Source organism: Mixophyes fleayi, chromosome 10 (assembly GCF_038048845.1).
Source record: "Mixophyes fleayi isolate aMixFle1 chromosome 10, aMixFle1.hap1, whole genome shotgun sequence".
NCBI lineage: Eukaryota > Metazoa > Chordata > Amphibia > Anura > Limnodynastidae > Mixophyes > Mixophyes fleayi.
Window position 1 is genome coordinate 91,500,146 of NC_134411.1, and position 22,326 is coordinate 91,522,471.

The 22,326-nt window shown below is 40.7% G+C and overlaps 2 protein-coding genes across 2 annotated transcripts in view; both read left to right on the plus strand.

Annotated features, from left to right (window-relative positions):
• The first annotated feature begins 6,286 nt into the window (after positions 1-6,286).
• On the plus strand, positions 6,287-15,464 carry TMEM231 (transmembrane protein 231). The gene is made up of 7 exons (XM_075189153.1): positions 6,287-7,158; positions 7,237-7,403; positions 8,612-8,740; positions 9,282-9,425; positions 11,759-11,840; positions 12,512-12,616; positions 15,008-15,464. Exons 1-7 carry the CDS (start codon positions 7,020-7,022, stop codon positions 15,178-15,180), a joined length of 939 nt encoding a protein of 312 aa, XP_075045254.1. The 5' UTR covers positions 6,287-7,019; the 3' UTR covers positions 15,181-15,464.
• The window catches only part of LOC142104470 (carbohydrate sulfotransferase 5-like), a 55,678-nt gene continuing 45,110 nt past the window's right edge, over positions 11,759-22,326 (plus strand). The window contains exon 1 of the mRNA XM_075189149.1: positions 11,759-11,840. The gene's annotated coding sequence lies outside the window, so the exon portion shown is untranslated. The remainder of the gene's footprint in view (positions 11,841-22,326) is intronic.

Consider the following 22,326-nt stretch of genomic DNA (forward strand, 5'->3'; position numbering starts at 1 on the left):
GTGCAGGTCCGTTCGGCAGTGATAATGTGCTGTCAGCAGCTCTGATTGTGTTTAAAACACAATCAGAGCAGCCGGGCAGCACATTATCACTGCCGAACGGACCTGCACAGTGTGCAGCCGCCGTCAGCAAGCCCCTGCTAGGGGGGGGGGGGGGGCCCTGGATCCGCCACTGATGTAATCACAACACTACCTATCATAATGGCTGAGTTTAGGAAGTATGGACATATGTGCAATTTCAAGATTAATTGATAGCTTGGTACATAACTACTCTAGAATGGGTGGTCTGCGGCCTCCAGTCAGCTTTCACCCAATCATGGCAGCTTTGTGGCATAGACGTTGCCCACTCCTATAAAGAATAATACCAAAAACAAAATAATGGACTCAGCGCCCAACGGATGGGTAGAAATATGTTCAAATTACCATAAGCAAGTGCACCGAGCAGAAAAATAAGTTTGTGATCACTTATATGTATAAGAACACACAGCATTTATTCATACTACTTTAGCTCATTAAAGCACATTAATTGTTCCAATATTCAGACCTCTATGACCTCATACAGCTCCAATAAACAGTACCCCCAGATGATGTACTAGGACGGCTGCACAGTTCAAAATATCCAATGGGCAAAGGATCAAGTTATCCACGTAAAATTAGTACCAATGAATTTCCAAATCACAAGTATCTGTGTATACAGATATCGTCCGGTACAAAGTATCAAGAGTTCCAAGCAGCTCTTAGATATATACTTTAGATGTTCTATGTCACAGGAAGTACAAATTAGCAAATACTTGCAGTTCTGAAGTTCAGTTAGTTCCCCCACTTTTAAGTCTAATTCTGTCCATCCAATTTTAGATATTGTACCCAATCAAGTTCCAGTAGGGGACAAAAAACACAGATCTTTATCCATATAGGTCTAGATCCTGGGGCTGGCGCATTTCGTCGCCACTCAGGGCAACTTAATCAGAGGACGCTTAAGCTTTCCCATTCGCATTTAAATCGTCTCAGATCCGCTAACTGAGGATTGGTCTCGCCAAAAGTAATGCATACTTATATAACCTGACTTTAGCACCTAAAGAGTTGTGTGACACATACATTCTCCTCTCTAGGGAGAAACAGCATTATTAAAATAAACACCCGTCCAAACATTTTGGGTGTCCTTCAGGAGTTTCTTTTCCGAACTCCAAAACCTGGTCCAGGACTTTGTATGGGAGAAGCCAGGGATATATGCATGATGATGAGCTCTACAGGTGCAAACACAAAAGTGGGATTACAATTGCACTTGTTTAGTAGATATTAATATGCAATAACGCTCATTAGGATAATGGATTGGACCTTTTCTCCTATCCCTCCCTGTATAATACGTTATAGCTTACAACTGATATTTCTTGTTGTTCTGCTTTTATGTATCCTAAAAGAATGATCACCAGAAGTGAATGTATTGTGTATGATTTATCCTATGTATTTTTTACCAATATTACTAAATAAAGAATATATTAAAAACATTGTAGATGTCTAAAGATGTATATAGTTTGAAAAATAAAAAATGCAAAATGTAAAGTGCCAAAATCCTTTTCACTCATAAATGCAAATATATTATTTTCTTGCCTTGATTGAGTGCAGATATAACATATGTTAAGGATTCAGCCCAAACAAAGGGCCATTTGTTAAGACATGGCATGCTCTCAAATTGCCATCAAAATGCTTAATTACGCCCAAAGTCAAAAAAGTTTTTCCCAGCCCAATGATGTCACAAAGAGCTCCACCATTCCCTTGTTGTCTCACTATGCCAGCAGTGATGCAGTACACCATAGGATGCAGTCTGTGAGAGTGTTAATTAAAAGCAGGTCTGGATGGTTGATAGAGTATTTGAGAATAAATGCAGAGAGCATTCTAGTTATTAATATACAATACAGAGAACACCCTAGTGACCTCTATACAATACAGAGAGCATTCTAGTTATTAATATACAATACAGAGAACACTAGTGATCTCTATACTATGCAGAGAGCATTTTAGTGATTAATATTGGATACAGAGAACACTCTAGTTATCTCTATACTATGCATAGAGCATTCTAGTGATTAATATACAATACAGAGAACACTCTAGTGATCTCTATACCATGCATAGAACATTAGCTTGATCCCAAATACAATACAGATAGAATTATAGTGATTGATATACAATAGATCATTCTAGTGATTGATACACAATACAAAGAGCACTGTAGTTATTGATATACAACACAGAGAGAACTCTAGTGATCTCTATACTATGCAGAGAGCATTCTAGTGATTGATAGACAATACAGAATAGACAATACAGATAGCACTCTAGTGATTTCTATACTATGCAGAGAGCATTCTAGTGATTGATAGACAATACAGATAGCACTCTAGTGATCTCTATACTATGCATAGAGCATTCTAGTGATTGATAGACAATACAGATAGCATTCTAGTGATCTCTATACTATGCAGAGAGCATTCTATTGACCCCATACACAATACAGAGAGCATTGTAGTGATAGATATACAATAAAGAGAGCATCTTAATAAACATTATACAATACATAAAGCAGTCTAGTAACTCATATACAATACAAGGAGTACTGCAGTGAAAGATATACAATAAAGAGAGCATCTGAATAAATAATATACAATACCAAGAACATTCTAGTGCCCTTTATACAATACTGAGAGCATTATAGGTTCTGATATACGATAGAGTATCTTAAAAACAACAGTATACTATACAGAGAGCATTCTAGCATTCTCTGTACAATACAGAGAGCTTTCTAGTGGTGTCTGTACAATACAGAGAGCATTCTAATGACCTCTATACAATCTAGAACATTGGTTCCCAATTCCAGCCCTCAAGCTCCTCTAATATTTCAGGTTTTGAGGATATCCAAGCTTGCGCTCGAGTAGTTAAATTCAAAATGATTGAGGTACTAATAAAATCACTTGTATTTAAGCACAGATATCTTTAAAACCTGGACTGCAAAGGTGGCTTGGGGATCTGAGTTGGGAAACACGGATCTAGAATATCTTATTAAACAATATATAATCCAAGTAACATTCTAGTGATAAATATACAATACAGAAAGCATATTAATATACAAGTTCAGAGTGCATTATAGTAACCACTTTACAATAAAGTGAGTATCTTAATAAACAATGCAGAATAGTTACCGCTAAACAATACAGTAATAAAAAACTATGCAATAATACAAAACTATTATGAACGGCGCTGCAGAACCCTATTGGAGCCTTATAAATAAAATATAATAATAATAGTGATCTCTGTACAATACAAAGAGCATTTTAATAATCTATAAACAAAACAGAGAGCATTATAATGAGTATCCTCAAGCACACCAGCCTTTGTATGACTACCAGTCTGTACCTGGGCTGAAACACTCCACTTAGCCTTGCTATCAGTGGACCCTCCTGATGACATTACTTGTCCCGTGGACAAACCAATCACAATGGAGAAGCTGGAGATATAGTATATATATATTTGGTATTCTGTTGGAACTATAATTAACCTGCTCCTGACTGTAGATTTACATTGGGCTGGAAGCTCTGTTTGTAACCCAATATATAATTGCTGGTGGCTGCTCACTCGCCATCAAACAGAAGCAATCCTGACACTTGCTTTTTATTATACTGTAAGCTTTATGTACATGCTGAGGTTGATTTATAAACATGTACATACAGTGGGGAGACATATTATCATGTCTTCTCACCAGGTATGACTGAGAGGCTCCCGTATTGAGGTGAGACCTCCCAAACTCCCAGGAGAGCAAGCAATTGTCCTTGAAAAGTGCTGACCTGCCTACAAAGAGGGCGGAATGTGCCAAGGTGATGCAAATCATTTCATCAAGCCTAGTCCACCTCAGTGAACACCAAGTGGACCAGGGTGTGATGATCAATTGGCATAATCACACATTTTGCCCGCTCACTTCATGAATTGAATGGCATCATCAAATCATGCCCCCCTCTTCTTTTCATACCTATCATCATCATCAACATCAACATTTACTTATATAGCGCCAGAAAATTTTGTAGCGCTTTACAATTGGGACAATACTGGGTAATACAGACAGACATATAAGAGAGCCCTGCTCGCAATCTTACAATCTATAGGACAATGGGAGTCTGATACATGAGGTCAAGTTCCACACATTGCTTATTGGACCAGCCAGATTGCAGAGTTAAAGAGTTCCTATTGGGCCATATGATCCAATCACTTAGCAATGTTGGTCAGGGGCTCAGAGGGTTGTAATCATGTTTGAACTGTGTAAAAGGTGGCAATAGGGTAACCTATGGAGGTTAAGAGGGTGGTTTAGGAATATTATAAAGTGGCCTAAACAGGTGGGTTTTCAGATATCTAACTCCCATTAGTGAGGTATAAAAAGTGGGCAAGCGTTTGTTATCCCAAACACATGAAGCTGCAGCACTGCTCCACTGCAGTAAGGTCACAAGCAAATTACATGCCCCAACTCAAATAGTTACATACATCAATATAGTGGCCTATGTTAATACAGCCTTAATAAAACACCGTCCTCTATGCCATATTCACCATCCTGAATTCTTTTCACAGTGTGATAATTGTCTGGTTTCTACTTTTCCTACTTCTTAATTATTGCAATACCCTGATTTCAATAGGTTCATTAATGGTCAAAAATTACCCAACAATGGTTAATACATTTTTAGACCAGTGGAAAACAGGTCTGTAACGTAACATAGAACCCGACTATTATATCACACTGTGAAAAGTCAGGTTGGCAGGTACAAAATATTGATTTTTATTACAATCAAAGTTGCTAAATTAGACAATACACTGACTTAATATATAATACATGATGTTTGGCAATGAGTTCATATCCTACATGTATACACTACAGTTACTCTGCATACACTACACAGCATGAACATGAACTGAGAGCACAATGTGTATTTCTTATGTGTCTGGATTTCATAGACTGATGGGGAATCTATTATAACTGACATTTATGTATCATGGGGATAATCATGGTCTTAGTTACATGTCAGTAGATTGTTAGCAGTAACCATAGCGACAGAAGATGTCAGTTAAGTTCATGGATAACTACTTCCGGCGTTATGGCGGCCAGGCCGTACTACTTCCGGGTGGTGGCGTCCGTTGCTATAGAGACAGGATTATGGAGACCGCGCAGTAAGAACCCCTGAATCCAAGTTCCTGTGTGTCAGTAGCGGGTCCCTGAGAGCCCTATCCGGGGTTGTGGTATCATACAAGGGGGGTAAAGGCGTGCAGGGTATACAGTGCCTAGGATAGATCTATAGGGGAAGAGCGAGACTGGATGGAATTTGGGAGAAGGAGAGAGCAGGGCATACAGGTGTAGTGTATACAGCAGACAGAGGGGTACATAGGTGTAGTGTATACAGGAGACAGAGGGGTACATAGGTGTAGTGTATACAGGAGACAGAGGGGTACATAGGTGTAGTGTATACAGGAGACAGGTGGGTAGATAGGTGTAGTGTATACAGGAGACAGAGGGGTACATAGGTGTAGTGTATACAGGAGACAGAGGGGTACATAGGTGTAGTGTATACAGGAGACAGAGGGGTACACAGGTGTAGTGTATACAGGAGACAGGGGTACATAGGTGTAGTGTATACAGGAGACAGAGGGGTACATAGGTGTAGTGTATACAGGAGACAGAGGGGTACATAGGTGTAGTGTATACAGGAGACAGAGGGGTACATAGGTGTAGTGTATACAGGAGACAGAGGGGTACATAGGTGTAGTGTATACAGGAGACAGAGGGGTACATAGGTGTAGTGTATACAGGAGACAGAGGGGTACATAGGTGTAGTGTATACAGGAGACAGAGGGGTACATAGGTGTAGTGTATACAGGAGACAGAGGGGTACATAGGTGTAGTGTATATAGGAGACAGGGGTACATAGGTGTAGTGTATACAGGAGACAGAGGGGTACATAGGTGTAGTGTATACAGGAGACAGAGGGGTACATAGGTGTAGTGTATACAGGAGACAGAGGGGTACATAGGTGTAGTGTATACAGGAGACAGAGGGGTACATAGGTGTAGTGTATACAGGAGACAGAGGGGTACATAGGTGTAGTGTATACAGGAGACAGAGGGGTACATAGGTGTAGTGTATACAGGAGACAGAGGGGTACATAGGTGTAGTGTATACAGGAGACAGAGGGGTACATAGGTGTAGTGTATACAGGGGGTAGTGGGGTACATAGGTGTAGTGTATACAGGGGGTAGTGGGGTACATGGGTGTAGTGTATATAGGAGACAGAGGGGTACATGGGTGTAGTGTATACAGGAGACAGAGGGGTACATAGGTGTAGTGTATACAGGAGACAGAGGGGTACATAGGTGTAGTGTATACAGGGGGTAGTGGGGTACATAGGTGTAGTGTATACAGGAGACAGAGGGGTACATAGGTGTAGTGTATACAGGAGACAGAGGGATACATAGGTGTAGTGTATACAGGAGAAAGAGGGGTACATAGGTGTAATGTATACTGGATAATGTGGTCCATAGGTGTACTTTAGACAGGAGAAGGGGATACGTAGGGGTAGTGTATACCACAAGGGAAAGAAAGTTATATGGGTGAAGAATAATGCAGGAGGTGGGTAAGAGTGTGTATGGGAGATAATGGGTATACAGAACAAGGCTGAGACCAGTGCATATACAAAAGAAAAGGATTTATAAGGAACAGGGAAGAAACCAGAAAAAGGGATCATAGAGAACATAAGGGAACATACTCAATAAAAGCCTAGCAATAATGCATATATATGTGGAAGGACATTAAAAAATGAGAAACTAAAGGGAGAGTATTAAATAAAGAATAAATGACAGTATAGTAGAAAGGGTAGATCTAGAATACAAAAGGAGAGTTGAGGAGGCAGGAAGGTAGACAGTCATAGGAACACCTTTACCAAACTTCCATTTTTGACTGACTGAGAAGGTCTGGACAATCCAATATCATTACAATGGCTATCTATGAAATCTACTCTCATCCTGTACTTGTCAGATACAGAGCTAGTATCTGCTCCAAAGCCACCGTATTTCTCATTGTAGTGCTGGCATTAACCTACATTCCTCCATTACTAGTTGCCTTTCGCAGCCAAGGTGAGACTTTACTTTGTTTCAGAAAATTGTATAAATGTAACACCTATCAGATATTTAATGCATTTTAATTCCATTCAGGTTTTTGGTTGAAACAAAGTACGTATGAAGAACAGCCCAATGTTAATTTCCGGTATGAGGTGTTACTGATCGCAATAAATAGCGCCAGTGGGAATTACATTGCTTGGAGCACATTTCAAGAATTTAACAGCTTAATAGGCGACCGGCTCAGATTGCCTCAAGTGTCGGTACGTTAACTACAGAAACATTTGCCGTATTAATGTATGTATGAGTCTAGAATTTAAAACGCAGAGAACAGGTGCTCTCATTAATACCTGTAGCAGCTGCTCTACGTTTTTAAGCGTGGCTGATTGTAAAAGTTTCAGAATCTTGTTAGAACCAAGGATAATTTAAGTAGCCAGTGTTCCACCATGTTTTTGTTTCCTAAACACACTTGCTGCGCTACAAAACCAGACGCCTTAAAGAGATTGTGGCTTGTGATTTGGTGCTCCTGATCACACGCCCATTTTAAAATGCCAAACAAAATAGATTTGCGGTTTCTGCAGAAAAACTGATGCATGTAACAACCCCTTAGATCCAGCTAGGGGGAGGAGTACCTTGCTAAAATATTTTGCCTTGGTTGTAGTGCAGCTTTATTATCTCTTTATTTGTTTCACTAAGAAAAAGTTAGATTAAAGTAAAATTGGAGTAACACTAACTTACCTGATCCGAGTCTCCAGCCTGCACGTAATGTCAGTACATGATAGTTTTATATGTTGTACTGAGAAATGTTGTATTTGGTACAGTATTATGACATCACACCTTATTGGTGACTACATCTAAATTTTTCATGTTTAAGGCACCTCTTCTCAGCACTCCTTTCCTGAGCAAGGTATTAGTATTGTGCTGTGAGGAAGCCAATGCCTATTGGTACTCTGTTCCTTGACCTTGGCTTGTGTTCCCTATTATAGTACCTCCTCCAGTCTCTTGACCTTAGTTATGTGACTATTTTACTGGATTGTTTCTACAGGCCATCATTTCCAGGTTCCTACTTGTGCCTGGCAGTTCCTACTCCTGTCTGTAATGAGCAGTGTTAGAATTGGTTTCAGTCGCATGTATAGAACTCTGACTGTTTTTCCACAATAGCAGAGGGACCCCGTGCTTTGTCTCCAGCCCCGACTGTGTAGCTTTGGGACTGCTTGAGAGTTTGGGAGAGAGCACGTTGCCTGTTATACTCATTTTAATTATACAATGACTATTCAGCCACACATGTTTTTCTGTAAGTGTCTGACAATGCTGGGGTAAAGTATAAATTGCTCTCGTGCCTGGCTCCCCATTTAGTCTTAATCCAATTGCAGGCTTATATAAAATTAGAGAGCATTTCCTTATGTGTTTAATTTATTTAAGAAGTATATTTCACAGCATACGGTGACAGTGTTCTTTATGTGTTATGCAGGCTCGAGAGGAAGATAGAAACCAAGACGGTAAAATGGACCAGTTGTATTTCAATTTGGAGCTACCGTTACTATCAACAGAGGAAGTGTATGGTGTGCATCTCATTCTAACCTTCTCGTATCAACTCTATGTAAGTAGAGAGACCGGCTGCATTGTATAGAAGAAGTGCAGGCATTAAATTTAGACTGTAAGCTCCAATGGGGCAGGGACTGATGTGAGTGAGTTCTCTGTACAGCGCTGCGGAATTAGTGGCGCTATATAATTAACTGATGATGATGATGATTCACGTGAATAGTGGTTTGGCTAGAAAAATGTCTGCCTTCACTGTGTGTAGGGGGCAGATCCATTTGAAACTCAAAAACTGGTGTCCAACTCATATACCCCCCTCCCCACACTCTCCTATATTCCCACTGAACTGAGGCCAAGCAAACAATATAGCCACCTTAATTGTGTTAATGATCATATAATGATTTAGCCATATGTATTACTAAAATATGTAGGAGAAATAATGAAAATAATCTGTTCTTAAAGATAGAATATCTTCCATTTCAGTTGCCTAAATCTAGCATTGAATGATTTTAATTACTAGGGATTTTTAGACCAATATTGCATTTGCATTGTCTATTTACTATGACCTGATAATACATCTATGCACCTTGTGACTCTTTCAGAGGATGTCGACATTTGTAATGCAGAGCATGGCATTCATTCAGTACACCTCTCCCATTCCTGGATTCCAGCTTTATATCAATGGGGACCTGAGACTCCAGCAGAGGCAGCCGCTGAGACACCAGGGACTGGATACCACCTACAATGTAAGAGGAACTCTCGTCCTAAGAGGGACTGTACTGGGAGCTTTATGCCAGTACATCAATGTAGGAGAACTCTCGTCCTAACCAATAGAGGGACTGTACTGGGAGCTTTATCTCAGTACATCAATGTAGTAGAACTCTCATCCTAAGTAAAAGAGGGCCTGTACTGGGAGCTTTATCTCAGTACATCAATGTAGTAGAACTCTCGTCCTAAGTAATAGAGGGCCTGTACTGGGAGCTTTATCTCAGTACATCAATGTAGAAGAACTCTCGTCCTAAGCAATAGAGGGACTGTACTGGGTGCTTTACCTCAATACATCAATGTAGAAGAACTCTCGTCCTAAGCAATAGAGGGACTGTACTGGGAGCTTTATCTCAGTACATCAATGTAGAAGAACTCTCGTCCTAAGCAATAGAGGGACTGTACTGGGTGATTTATCTCAGTACATCAATGTAGTAGAACTCTCGTCCTAAGTAATAGAGGGCCTGTACTGGGAGATTTATCTCAGTACATCAATGTAGTAGAACTCTCGTCCTAAGTAATAGAGGGACTGTACTGGGAGCTTTATCTCAGTACATCAATGTAGTAGAACTCTCGTCCTAAGCAATAGAGGGACTATACTGGGAGCTTTATCTCAGTACATCAATGTAGAAGAACTCTCGTCCTAAGCAATAGAGGGACTGTACTGGGAGATTTATCTCAGTACATCAATGTAGTAGAACTCTCGTCCTAAGTAATAGAGGGCCTGTACTGGGAGATTTATCTCAGTACATCAATGTAGTAGAACTCTCGTCCTAAGTAATAGAGGGCCTGTACTGGGAGATTTATCTCAGTACATCAATGTAGTAGAACTCTCGTCCTAAGTAATAGAGGGCCTGTACTGGGAGCTTTATCTCAGTACATCAATGTAGAAGAACTCTCGTCCTAAGCAATAGAGGGACTGTACTGGGTGCTTTACCTCAATACATCAATGTAGAAGAACTCTCGTCCTAAGTAATAGAGGGACTGTACTAGGAGCTTTATCTCAATACATCAATGTAGAAGAACTCTCGTCCTAAGCAATAGAGGGACTGTACTGGGTGCTTTACCTTAATACATCAATGTAGAAGAACTCTCGTCCTAAGTAATAGAGGGACTGTACTGGGAGCTTTATCTCAGTACAGTCATGGCCTAAAGTTTTGAGAATGAAACAAATATTTATTTTTCACAAAGTCGGCTGCCTCAGTTTTTATGATGGCAATTTGCATATACTCCAGAATGTCATGAAGAGTGATCAGATGAATTGCAATTAATTTCATAGTCCCTCTTTGCCATGACAAAAAACTTTATCCCAAAAACAACATTTCCACTGCATTTGAGCCCTGCCACAAACTGGGTGCCCCTCTTCTGTCTGTCTCTTCCCACCCCCTTTTGTCTGTCTCTTCCCACCTCCTTTCTGTCTGTCCCCCTCCTCCTCACCCCCCACCCTTCTGTCTGTCTCTTCCCACCCTCCTTCTGTCTGTCCCCCTCCTCCTCACCCCCCACCCTTCTGTCTGGCTCTTCCTGCCTCCTTTCTGTCTGTCTCTTCCCGCCTCCTTTCTGTCTGTCTCTTCCCGTCTCCTTTTTATCTGTCCCCCTCCTCCTTTCCTCCCACCCATCTGTCTGTCCCCCTCCTCCTCACCCCCGCCCACCCTTCTGTCTGTCCCCCTCCTCCTCACCCCCCCATCCTTCTGTCTGTCTCCCTCCTCTTCACCCCCCCACCCTTATGTCTGTCTCCCTCCTCTTCACCCCCCCACCCTTATGTCTGTCTCCCTCCTCCTCACCCCCCCACCCTTCTGTCTGTCTCCCTCCTCCTCACCCCCCCACCCTTCTGTCTGTCTCCCTCCTCCTCTCCCCCCCACCCTTCTGTCTGTCTCCCTCCTCCTCACCCCCCCACCCTTCTGTCTGTCTCCCTCCTCCTCACCCCCCCACCCTTCTGTCTGTCTCCCTCCTCCTCACCCCCCCACCCTTCTGTCTGTCTCCCTCCTCCTCACCCACCCCCCCCCCCACCCTTCTGTCTGTCTCCCTCCTCCTCACTCCCCCACCCTTCTGTCTGTCTCTCCCCTCACCCCTTTCTTCACTCTGTCCCTTCAAGCATTGTACTTTATTTGAATCTTTGTTGCATACTTTAGTAACTTATGCTGGTAAGTACCTAAATGCACGCTGGTCTTTGCTTTTGGAATGTTGGTGCTTTTATCATGAAAGAGGAAATACATAGCAATACATATTCATGAACAAGACAGAGGACAGATGTGTGGGATTATATAACCAAAATAATGTGCTGGTGTTTACTCTGCTGTTTCCATTTATGCGGCAGGTGTCTGTCATCAATGGGACAAGTCCTTTTGCAAGTGCTTATGACCTCACGAATATAGTCTCAGCTTACCAGGAGAGGAATGGTAAGTACAGTAATAGCACCAATTTATTTCTGTAGAGACTTCCATTAACTGTCTTCCTATCTATGATGACAATTGTTTAGTTTTATCCAGCTTTCCAACCAGATCTTTTGGGAAAACCTGCCGCAGGATAGAGTATGCTTCTCTTGTAGCTCTGTCAGCTGCCATCCGAGCACCAATCCTCTATTGCACTATTGTTGCATGCATGCCGGAATTATAAGTGAGCAAAAGGTGACCCGAGCCCCAGCAAATGTATTCTTATATTTCTCCAAAAGAGACTCTGAATGGCTCTCTTTTGTCTCCCCACATAGTACACATATAAATGTTAATTATTTAAATTTTGGCAAACACAGTTAGTTTGGTACCTAATATTTTCTGATGATGGGACCTTATGTACGGGCGCTCTTGCCAGCGGTATTATGCTCAGCCTGCCCCCATATATTTTAGTGTTTATCTTAGGATGTCACAAAGGTAAAACTTCTACAGGTAATAGTTCATCTGTACATACTATTAATATTTATAGCAAATATTCGGTCCCTAAAGCATGGACTGCAAATGACCAAATGTCTCCCATTCATCTTCTGAGTTGTATATTTTTATATATTCTGATTCAAGTAAGTCAGGAATACGACCAAAGCCAAGCCTGGCAAAGTGACTTTTATGTGTCCTTACAGTGACTACGGTTCTGAGCAATCCTAGCCCACTATGGCTTGTTGGAAGAGGTACTTCAGATCCATTTGTGATAAATGCCGTTGTCCGATACCCCGTGGAGACTATTTCATATCCTTTTTTTACCTCTAGGGGTAAATGCATCAAGCTGAGAGTTTTCCGGCGGGTTTGAAAAGTGGAGATGTTGCCTATAGCAACCAATCAGATTCTAGCTGTCATTTTGTAGAATGTACTAAATAAATGATAGCTAGAATCTGATTGGTTTTTCAAACCCGCCGGAAAACTCTCAGTTTGATACATTTACCCCCAGTGTTTATTTTTACAGTATTCCCATTATTTTGTGTTTATTTAAAACACATCGACATCTTCTACAGAACTATGTGTGGTTGAGAGAGGCGGAGGTAAACCAAGCGTAAGTATGTAACATTAAAGGGGTACAGTGAGGCAAAACGTGTTGATGTCCTGCTGGCTACAGTTTATTCTAATCAAATGCAGATTTCATCATCTCTAAATACACATTTTTGATTGTTCATGTTAAATGCAATTGTTCTTACAGTCAAACTTTTTGTTTGATTTGTTTTGGCATAAGAGCAGCCATTTTGGGTGTTGCCTAAAATCTGAACACCTGTGAAATGTTTTCCCATTTATTTTGTTCATTAATGAGTTTGAAAATGGCTGTTTATAAAGCAGCAATGCCACACCGAAGAGTTATTTATGTTAAATAGCAATTTAAGTATCTTTTTAAGCATACATCTTATAATCATTCTTCTTGGCTGTCCTACAAATCATTACCTCCTTTTCAAAAGCTCTCTGGCAAACAAAAATGATTGTCAGACACAGTCACTCTGCTACACAGTCGCTCAGCATGTCATATGATGGCAGAGGTAGAGGGGGGGGTGTTGCAGTGCAGACAGAGCTCAGAGAGGTGTTAGAAAGCCTCTCTGCTCACTAAATCATGTGCCATGTGACTGTGGTTACCATGGTAGCCCAGAAACAAAAATCAGCCTGAAAAACAAAACACGGTTAAGTACCAACATTCTTCTTATAGTCTACACCAGTTGGTTTATATTAAAAAGTACACCTGATTATTTTCTTGAGATTGCTGCTTTAAAGAAAAGAAATGTGTCAGAGGGGTTGGAAGCCTCTTTTCTGTTTCTGTAAGCCACAATCAGGCCATATAATTTATATTATAATGTATTAATAACAAGTCACATATATGAACTTGTTTGATATCGTTGTTCTTAATGAATTGAACAATATGTTGCAACATGACTCCATACAATATTTTAAGGATTGGAAATGTTCAGCCCAGGTGATGAACTTTGTATATGACATTCATGTCCGGACAGCAATGTGTTCAATTGTTCACTACACACAAAGCAATAACGATTTCAAGCTATTGAAAGCATTAATGAATTGAACAAAATATAAAAATCTGCACAATCAAAGACGTTGAGCTAAGATCAAGGCAACTTGGGCGTCATTTACATCCCAAAAATAGTGCATAACACAGCAGATAAAATCTATCTCACGTACGAATGACAGTAAGATTTTTTTTTTATTTATTTTAAATATACACACAAAATTCTATCATATATGCACAGTCAATGATGAAAGCAGCCAGCAGCAGCTAGAGGCTAAACAAATATGGCTGCAAAAGGAGTATCTGCGTTCGGTTCTGCAATTCCGTAAAATGTCCTTAATGTACTCCGCCTATGTTACAACACCCTTCATCTAACCCACGCCGCCTCTTCAGCTGCCAGTGTAGATGTGTGCATCTCTGCATAGGATTAGCTACTTGCAGGTCTTCCCGCGGTCATGCCCATAGCTATAACCTGCAATTTAGTCTACGCAAATGGGCGTGCGTTAAACTCTGGTTCAGACCTATTCTTCTTTTTTTTTAAAAGGAAGCAAACATGGGAAAAAAACTTTGGAGAACTTTGTTATCCAGACAAAACAGTTTTTTTTTCAGATATCTAGTTGGGGGTGGGGGGTATTCTGTTGTTTTGGACTCTGCATTGCTCTCATAGTTTCCCCTCCCTGTACCACTCAATGTACAACATACTTTCACGCTCAACATAAAACTTTGCATTATTAATGGAAGGCTGTAGAAATGCTTAATGTATTCGTCTGTCATTGCTATTTTTAAATCACTTTAACGTTTAAGAGAAAGTAAAGTGTACAGAACATTGAGAAATTATAATGATTTTCTCAGGCGTAATCCAGAGTTTAACTTCAAACATCGGTATATGCACTTTTATGTATTTTTAAACACGCTAAGGGTATGTCCTTTAACATAGGACAGTTTTTGCATAGTACGATCAGAATTTAGTATCCTTCATTCAAAGGCCTGGAGATTATCCACTGGCCAAATTCCTGTCTCCGTTTCCTCTCCTGGTTCTGTTCTCCAACGGTTCCCTGAGATGAATAGTAATATTGAGCTTATTTCCTGTGCATTTCCTGCCATCCGTCAATCCCAGTTGTGTCCTTAATATTCTGCACATATCAGCCTGGCTTCTGGGAGATGATCAAATACGCCTGGATTCAGTATGTCAGTGTCCTGCTCATTTTCCTGTGGGTCTTTGAGAGAGTGAAGATCTTCGTTTTTCAGAACCAAGTATTCAACACCGTATCGGTTCCCCTGCAGTCTTCACTCAAACCGCATCAGAATTGAGCCCACACCACGTATGCATTGTGGCACTGAGTGTGAGCAGATTTGTTGTGACTTTTGAAACTATATAACCAGCTGCTCACGTTCTATATATTAAACTCTTGTTTTTTAAATCACGTTGGAGACGAACAATTAGTTTGGGCTCAGAATATCATGCTTTGTGAAATATCCTTTATTTATATACATATCATCATTTAACTTGTAATCAATTAAAAGTTCCAATATCATCTAATAAAATCAAACAATGATGGACACTAATGTTCACAAAATAAACAGTTTTTCATAAATGCAGTTTGTCGTAATAATGTTTGGATCAATTATGATTCAGAAGTAAAATGTAATTGGTTTTAGTTGGCGTGATCCATCTTAAAAATGAAAAATCTTTTTCTCCTTTCTTCAAATATTGAGATGATATCATAGAATAACAAATGGAGGACCAGCTTGTCACGAAGTATGCAAGTAACATTGTGTATTCAGTTCTTGATGACTTTATGAATTTGGTGTGCTGTCTTTTTTTTCAACAACGAGTGCCCTATTGCACTCCTCTGATCTGCACGGATTCTATAATCCCTCATTCCATCATGCATTCTATTCCTGACACCCATATATCCCCCCCCTTCAATCCATCCTAAATGCTGCTGCAAGACTGATCTTCCTCTTTCACCGCTCCACATCTGCTGCATCACTTTCTGAATCCCTGCACTGACTCCCTGTGTCCTCCAGAATCCAATTCAAATTACTCACCCTTACCTACAAAGCCCTCAACAACACTACCCCTGCATACATCTCAAATCATATATCAAAATACTCTCCCTCCCACTCTCAGATCTACCTCTGATCTGAGCCTTGTCCCGTCTCTGGTAACCACCTCTCACTCCCACCTACAAGACTTCTCCTGTGCTGCTCCCCACTTATGGAATTCCCCACCATGTTCAATCAGACTTTCCCGCAGCCTTCAAATCTTTTAGACACGCTTTGGAAACCCATCTCTATTTTAGAGGTGACCTTATCCTTGATAACGCTATTCACACTAATGCACTCTCACAAATGTCCCAATCTCCACTCTGAGCCACACTCGCTCCTCTTGTTCCAGCTGTGTCCTCTCCCACTTAGAATGTAAGCTCTCTATTGATCAGGGTCCTCCATAACCTTTGTTTTCATGTCTGCGTTTAATTTGTCTACCTTGTATGTCCCTGTTTTATGTACGTCTTGTTTTCCCTACTGTACAGCGCTGGGGAGCACTGTGGCGTCTTATAAATCTACGATAATAATGATAATAAGTGAACTTGTGGCTGTCATTTAAAAGAAGGAACAAGTTCACTTTGTATACTTACAGCAATATCTGTGCTGGTGTTTTGCAACACAAGATGGTTTGGCCTGTCAAGATTAAAAGTTTGTGGTTTAACAAGAAATAATATAATCTTATAATACAAAACATGTTTACATACATTGATGTCCTGCCAACGCTCAGGTCTGTACATTGTGTTTTGTTTTTTTTATTTCAATAAGCTTTATTGGCTTGTGAACACAACTAGATGATAATAGATTTGACAAGAAATACACATATATTCCATGTAGCAGTGATTATAGAGAAAAGGGTTCTAATAGAAGGGAGCACCTTAGGCAGCACTTTTCGACTTAAAGGGCTTCACTATGTTGTACGAGGACAAACGACTGTAAAGTACTCCCTTTACCTCTCATGGTACAGGGGCAAACGCAGGATTTGGTGAGTGGGCGTGACCAGCATGCATGGGGGCGTGGCTATAATTTTAGACAGTGCTTGGCTGCTCTCCAACTCTTCCTATCCCCATAATATACATGGGCAATGCTGCGTGCACTACTGTTAGGTGCACACACCCTTTTGAAGCAGAGCTGTGTGAAGCGGTGGCAGGCAGGGCCACCTTAACAATAGTATGGGCCCCCGGGCACAGCAGTGCACCGGGGCCCCTATATAAATATATAAGTAAAAAAAAAAAAAAGGATTATATATAATTACCTTTCAATTGCGATGCGTTGAATCCTCTTCTGTGCTCCTCCATGCTGTGAGCCGGATCGTCACCTGACCTGTACGGTCAGGTGACCGCAAAAGGTAAGTTTCTTTTTTTTTTCTTTACAGGATTTTTTTTACAGCAGACCTGCCAGGGCCCCCTTTCCCCCTGGGCCCCCGGGCACCTGCTCATCGAATGGGAAAGACGGCCCTGGTGGCAGGGTTCATTCACCTCAATTATACAGTGCCTCCAGGCTTGGAGGGGGGTTTTCCGGCACTAGGAACCCCCCCCCTCGGTTTGCCTATGAGGTAGCCAATTTCTTCCAATATGCTATTAACAGTTTAATTTCAATCTCTCTTGTCATTGTAGATTTTCTTTATTAAATAAATGGGAAAAAAAACACACAGCTTACCATAAGCATTGTTTCTAAATTCTACAAATAGTATTGCAACACACTGAAATTTCCCAGCACCCCCAAGCAAATGTCTTGAACATAACGAACATATAATGTCATGACTTCTATATGTTTTGTTTCTTTCGCACATACGCACCGGAAAAAATGGTGAAAATGAATGCACGTTTCAGACCAGGGGCTGGCTGACAAATATTAGCCAGAGGGGGCAAGACTCGATTAGCAGCTTCTTAGGAACATTTTAAATGCAAGAAAAATGCAAGAAAAAAAAATTGCAGGTAGTTCAGGGATCCAGCCCACTAGGGGAACGGCTATTGCTGAACATCATATTAGCAGCAAATATGTGTAAATAAGCCCTCAAGGTAAGAATGAGCAAAATGTGTTAATACTCAATACTTAATGTACTGCTGGTTAAGGGCATTTTTAATTGTAAGAGTGTCCTTGACGTAGCAACAAATTTTTCGATGTTGCTGTTTACAACATTTTTTTTTATTTTAAATATTTTATATTATGTCAGTTGTGTATGATTTGTAATGGAAAAACTTATATAATATGTATCTGTATGAATTTAACTAAAACGTTAAGTCTGGTTTTATGTAGTGCTACATAAATAAATTAAGATTATTATATATATATATATTTTATACAGTCTTCTGTTGACTGAGTTTTTACAGAGTGATTTATATAAGGATAATTACCTGCATGCGTACACATTAAACTGTTATTAAAGCAGATTTTTATTATCCGCTCAGTGAGTAAAGCATTACATATATATAACGGGGACATACAAGGTCGACAAAATAAATGCAGATAAGAAAACAAAGGGTAGGGAGGGCCCAACTCATGAGAGAGCTTACAGTCTGTTTGGAAGAGAACACAGCCGAGACCAGAGGAGCGAGTGTGGTTGAGAGAGGAGATTGGGACATTTGTGAGGGTGCATTAGTTTGAGTAGTATCAGCAGGAGTAGGGTAAGCTTTAATAAAAAGAAGGGCTTTCAGAGAGTAATAGTTATTTGTCCATTCATCTTTTTGGAACTACAGTTGCAAATACCGATCCCGTCCAAACTGCAAAATTGAATTTTTCCATAAGCTGTTTATTAATATTTTTATTACGCCAACATTCTTTGCAGAATTTGTTAGAATTGGGAACAAACAGTAATAAAATAAGACTGGATATGGCAGCACGGCGGCTCAGTGGTTAACACTTCTGCCTTACAGCACTGGGATCATGAGTTCTATTCCCGACCATGGCCTTATCTGTGAGGAGTTTGTATGTTCTCCCCGTGTTTGCGTGGGTTTCCTCTGGGTGCTCTGGTTTTCTCCCACACTCTAAAAACATACTGGTAGGTTACTTGGCTGCTAACAAATTGACCCTAGTTTGTGTGTGTGTGTTAGGGAATTTAGACTGTAAGCCCCAATGGGGCAGGGACTGATGTGAGTGAGTTCTCTGTACAGCGCTGCAGAATTAGTGGCGCTATATAAATAAATGTTGATGGTGATGAAGATGGATATTATCAGACACACAAAGAGGTAACATGGCCCTGTTTGCAGTCTTACAATTTATAGGAAAATAGGAATTTGATACATGAGGTTAAGTGCCAAAGATTGTATATTGGGATCTGAGGGCTGTTTGAATATTAAAGGAGATTAATTGTAATTTTTGCATGAACTGTGTAGAGGAGTTGTAAATGGGTAGAATAGCCTAGGGAGGTTGGGAAGGTGGTTTGGGAATTTGATAAGCTAACCTAAAGAAGTGTGAGAACGCTTGAAGGTTTAGGGGTATATTTACTAAACTGCAGGTCTAAAAAAGTGGAGGTGTTGCCTATAGCAAACCAATCCGATTCTAGCTGTCATTTTGTAGAATGTAGTAAATAAATGAAAGCTAGAATCTGATTAGTTGCTATAGGCAACATCTCCACTTATTCAAACCCGCAGTTTAGTAAATTTACCCCTTAGAGTCAAGGGGAAAATATTGTATGAGGGAGGGATATCCAATGGGGCTGCACAAACTGAAAAAAAAACCCAGTAACTGGGAATTGGAGCAAACATGTATGCATAAAAGGAGGAATGATGAAGTTGGGAGATATTTTGAGACAAATGAAGAGATATATGTAGGTGCAGTTTTGTTGATGTCAAGTAAGCACTCTCTTTTGAATGGTGGAAAGATTAATAGCTGTGCCATTGGACAATTGAGTTTGAGGTCATATGAAAAATGTGTGGTTGATGGAGTGAACCAGTGCAATCTCGTTGCAGTATTGAGTGTGAAGTTTGGTTGAAAAGAGTACAATAGGCTTTGTGAGAAACGCGTCGGGTCAGAGTAGGCAAAACTCTCAAGCTTGGAGGAGTGTGGAAATCAAGAGATGTGATGGTAGACTGAGAAAACATTTGGGTCGTCAGAATTACTTTTATCCAGAATAGGATGGAAAGCTGAAAAAGATGCCAGTTGACTGGGAGAAATTGCCGATGTTATTTATGGCTGAGGTGTGTACAGGAGACTGTGAATCACTGATTTCCTTGGTGGGAAGAGAAGAAGAGGTTAGAGACGTCATCTTCATCTGCGCGATCAAATGAAGAGAAGGTACCAGGTGGTTAGGAAAGGAATTGAGCAAGTTGCTGCTCGAGGAAGAGAATACCAATTCATGTTAAACATCAATCTATTCCTTGAAGTCGCAAACTGGAGGGGTTGATTTGAGAGGTTTGAGAAGAGATTTAAATGTATTAAAAAAAATTTTTTTGTGTTAGAGCCGTAGACAGTGATGACGGATTGAAAGTATATTTTGTAGGGTGCTGAGCATTTCAGTAGCAGTGGTAGCTGGCAGGAAATTTGAGAAAATCCTCAGATGTACACATACAAGACTTTCGTCAAAGATGGTCTATGTTGTGGGAAAGTATTTGATGGTGTCACTGAGAAGTGAGTGGTTGACACTGAAAAGAAAAAGTAGTTAGAGCCACTTGACCGAGAGTTGTTGCCAAGGTGGAGTTATGTTGTATGACTAGATCAGCACAGGAAAATGTAGAAATTAGGAGAGAAGTTCTTGCAGAGAGGTGGAAAGATGTTGAAAATTAATAGAAATACATTTTCTGCAAGTAGGAGCTCGCTTGGTTGAGTTACAGAGCAAATAGGTTAAAGTGTTGGAGGAGAACTTGGAGATGATGGTCAGAGAGAGGAAAAGAGTGTTAAAGAACTCATGAACTGAGCCAAGTTAGAAGAAGATCAAGGCAGTGGCCATCACAATGAGCTATAGAGTCTGTCTACGGCGACAGGCAAAGAGAGAAGGACCAGAGAGTAGTTTTGGAGACACAAGGAGAATTTGGAAAATCAAATGGGATGTTGATATCACCCAATATAATAGTGGGGATGTCCGAATATAAGAAATTAGGCAGTCCGGCAGGTAAATGTTCAAGGTATTGATGGAGTCATCGAGAGGGACGATAGATCACAGGAACATGCAGATAGAAAGGATTGAAAATCCAGATATTATGTACTTCAAAAGATGGGAACGTGAGTGAGCATAACATCCTCAGAGAAGTCATAATGCCATTTAAAATTATCTGTTTATATAGGTTTTAAATTAGGTGTATTTGGAGACAAAGCCTTGGTGTGTGTAGAAGGGATATAGGGTGGTGTGGGAGTCAGGAGGTGCCAACAGCTCAAGTAATCATAGTGGGACATTGTGGGACTAATTTAATTAGCCATAAAGTGTCTCTGGAATAGAGGTGCGAGAAAAAATGCGCCATCATTTTCTGCAATTGAATTTCCGCCAAACAGTAGTGGTAAAAACTTGCCTGGCATGGAGTTAACAGAGAGAAGGGCACCAACTCCAACATTAAAAAAATACACTAATTAAAATAAGAGGTAAGTTTAAAAATAATATGTCCAGATTTGATTGAAAGAATTTGCACATTCATGGAGGATGCTGGTGATATAGTCCATACTTTTGTTAAAAATATGTTACTATCTGCGCTCCCTACATGGTGAACACAGGTATTAAGCTGCTGAAATGAAATAGAGTTCTCTAACTCCCTGATACAGTAAGCAAGAAATCGTATGGGATTCCAAGGCGCTACGATATAAAGGATTTTATTACCAGTGTGCAATCTCTCTTCCCACTCTTTTCTTGACCCTCTCCAGTCTGGCTTCCGTCTACTTTACTCAATTGAAACTGCCCTTAGTAAAGTCCAAAGGTCACTTCTCCCTTCTCGTACTCTGAGCTCTCTGCTGTTTTTGACACCGTCGATCATTCTCTTCTCCTCACCCCTCTTCACTCCATAGGTCTTCACGAAACAACTCTGTCTTTGCTTGCCTCCTACCTCTCTGGCTGCTCTTTCAGCGTGTCTGCTTCTGGCTCTCTCCCTCTTCCTCTTTCTGTTGGAGTCCTCCAAGGCTCTGTCCTTGGCCATCTGCTCTTCTCTCTTTACACCACCTCTCTCGGTGAACTAATTCAATCATTTGGCCTCCAATACCACCACTATGCTGGTGACACGCAAATCTATCTTTCCTCCCCTGACCTGTCTCCTGCCTTCCTAACCCAGGTATCTAGCTGTCTCTCGGTTGTGGCTACATGGATGTCACAGTGTTTCCTGAAACTCAAAATCTCCAAATCCGAGCTCATTATCTTTCCTCCTGCCAATGTTGCTATCCCTCCCAATATCTCCCTCTTGGGGTCCTCTCTGCTTATTGTCCCATGTCTGTCTACTGTCTGACTCCTCTGCACTCTGTGTGAGTCCCCATCGCATCACTCACACATCT

Bases quoted from the DNA above. Each gene is read 5' to 3' on its own strand.
- TMEM231 (XM_075189153.1), top strand. From the start codon at position 7,020: ATGGCTATCTATGAAATCTACTCTCATCCTGTACTTGTCAGATACAGA. The intron at 8,741-9,281 runs GTAAGTAGAGAG...TGACTCTTTCAG, and splicing joins CCTTCTCGTATCAACTCTAT to AGGATGTCGACATTTGTAAT. The intron at 9,426-11,758 runs GTAAGAGGAACT...TTTATGCGGCAG, and splicing joins GACTGGATACCACCTACAAT to GTGTCTGTCATCAATGGGAC.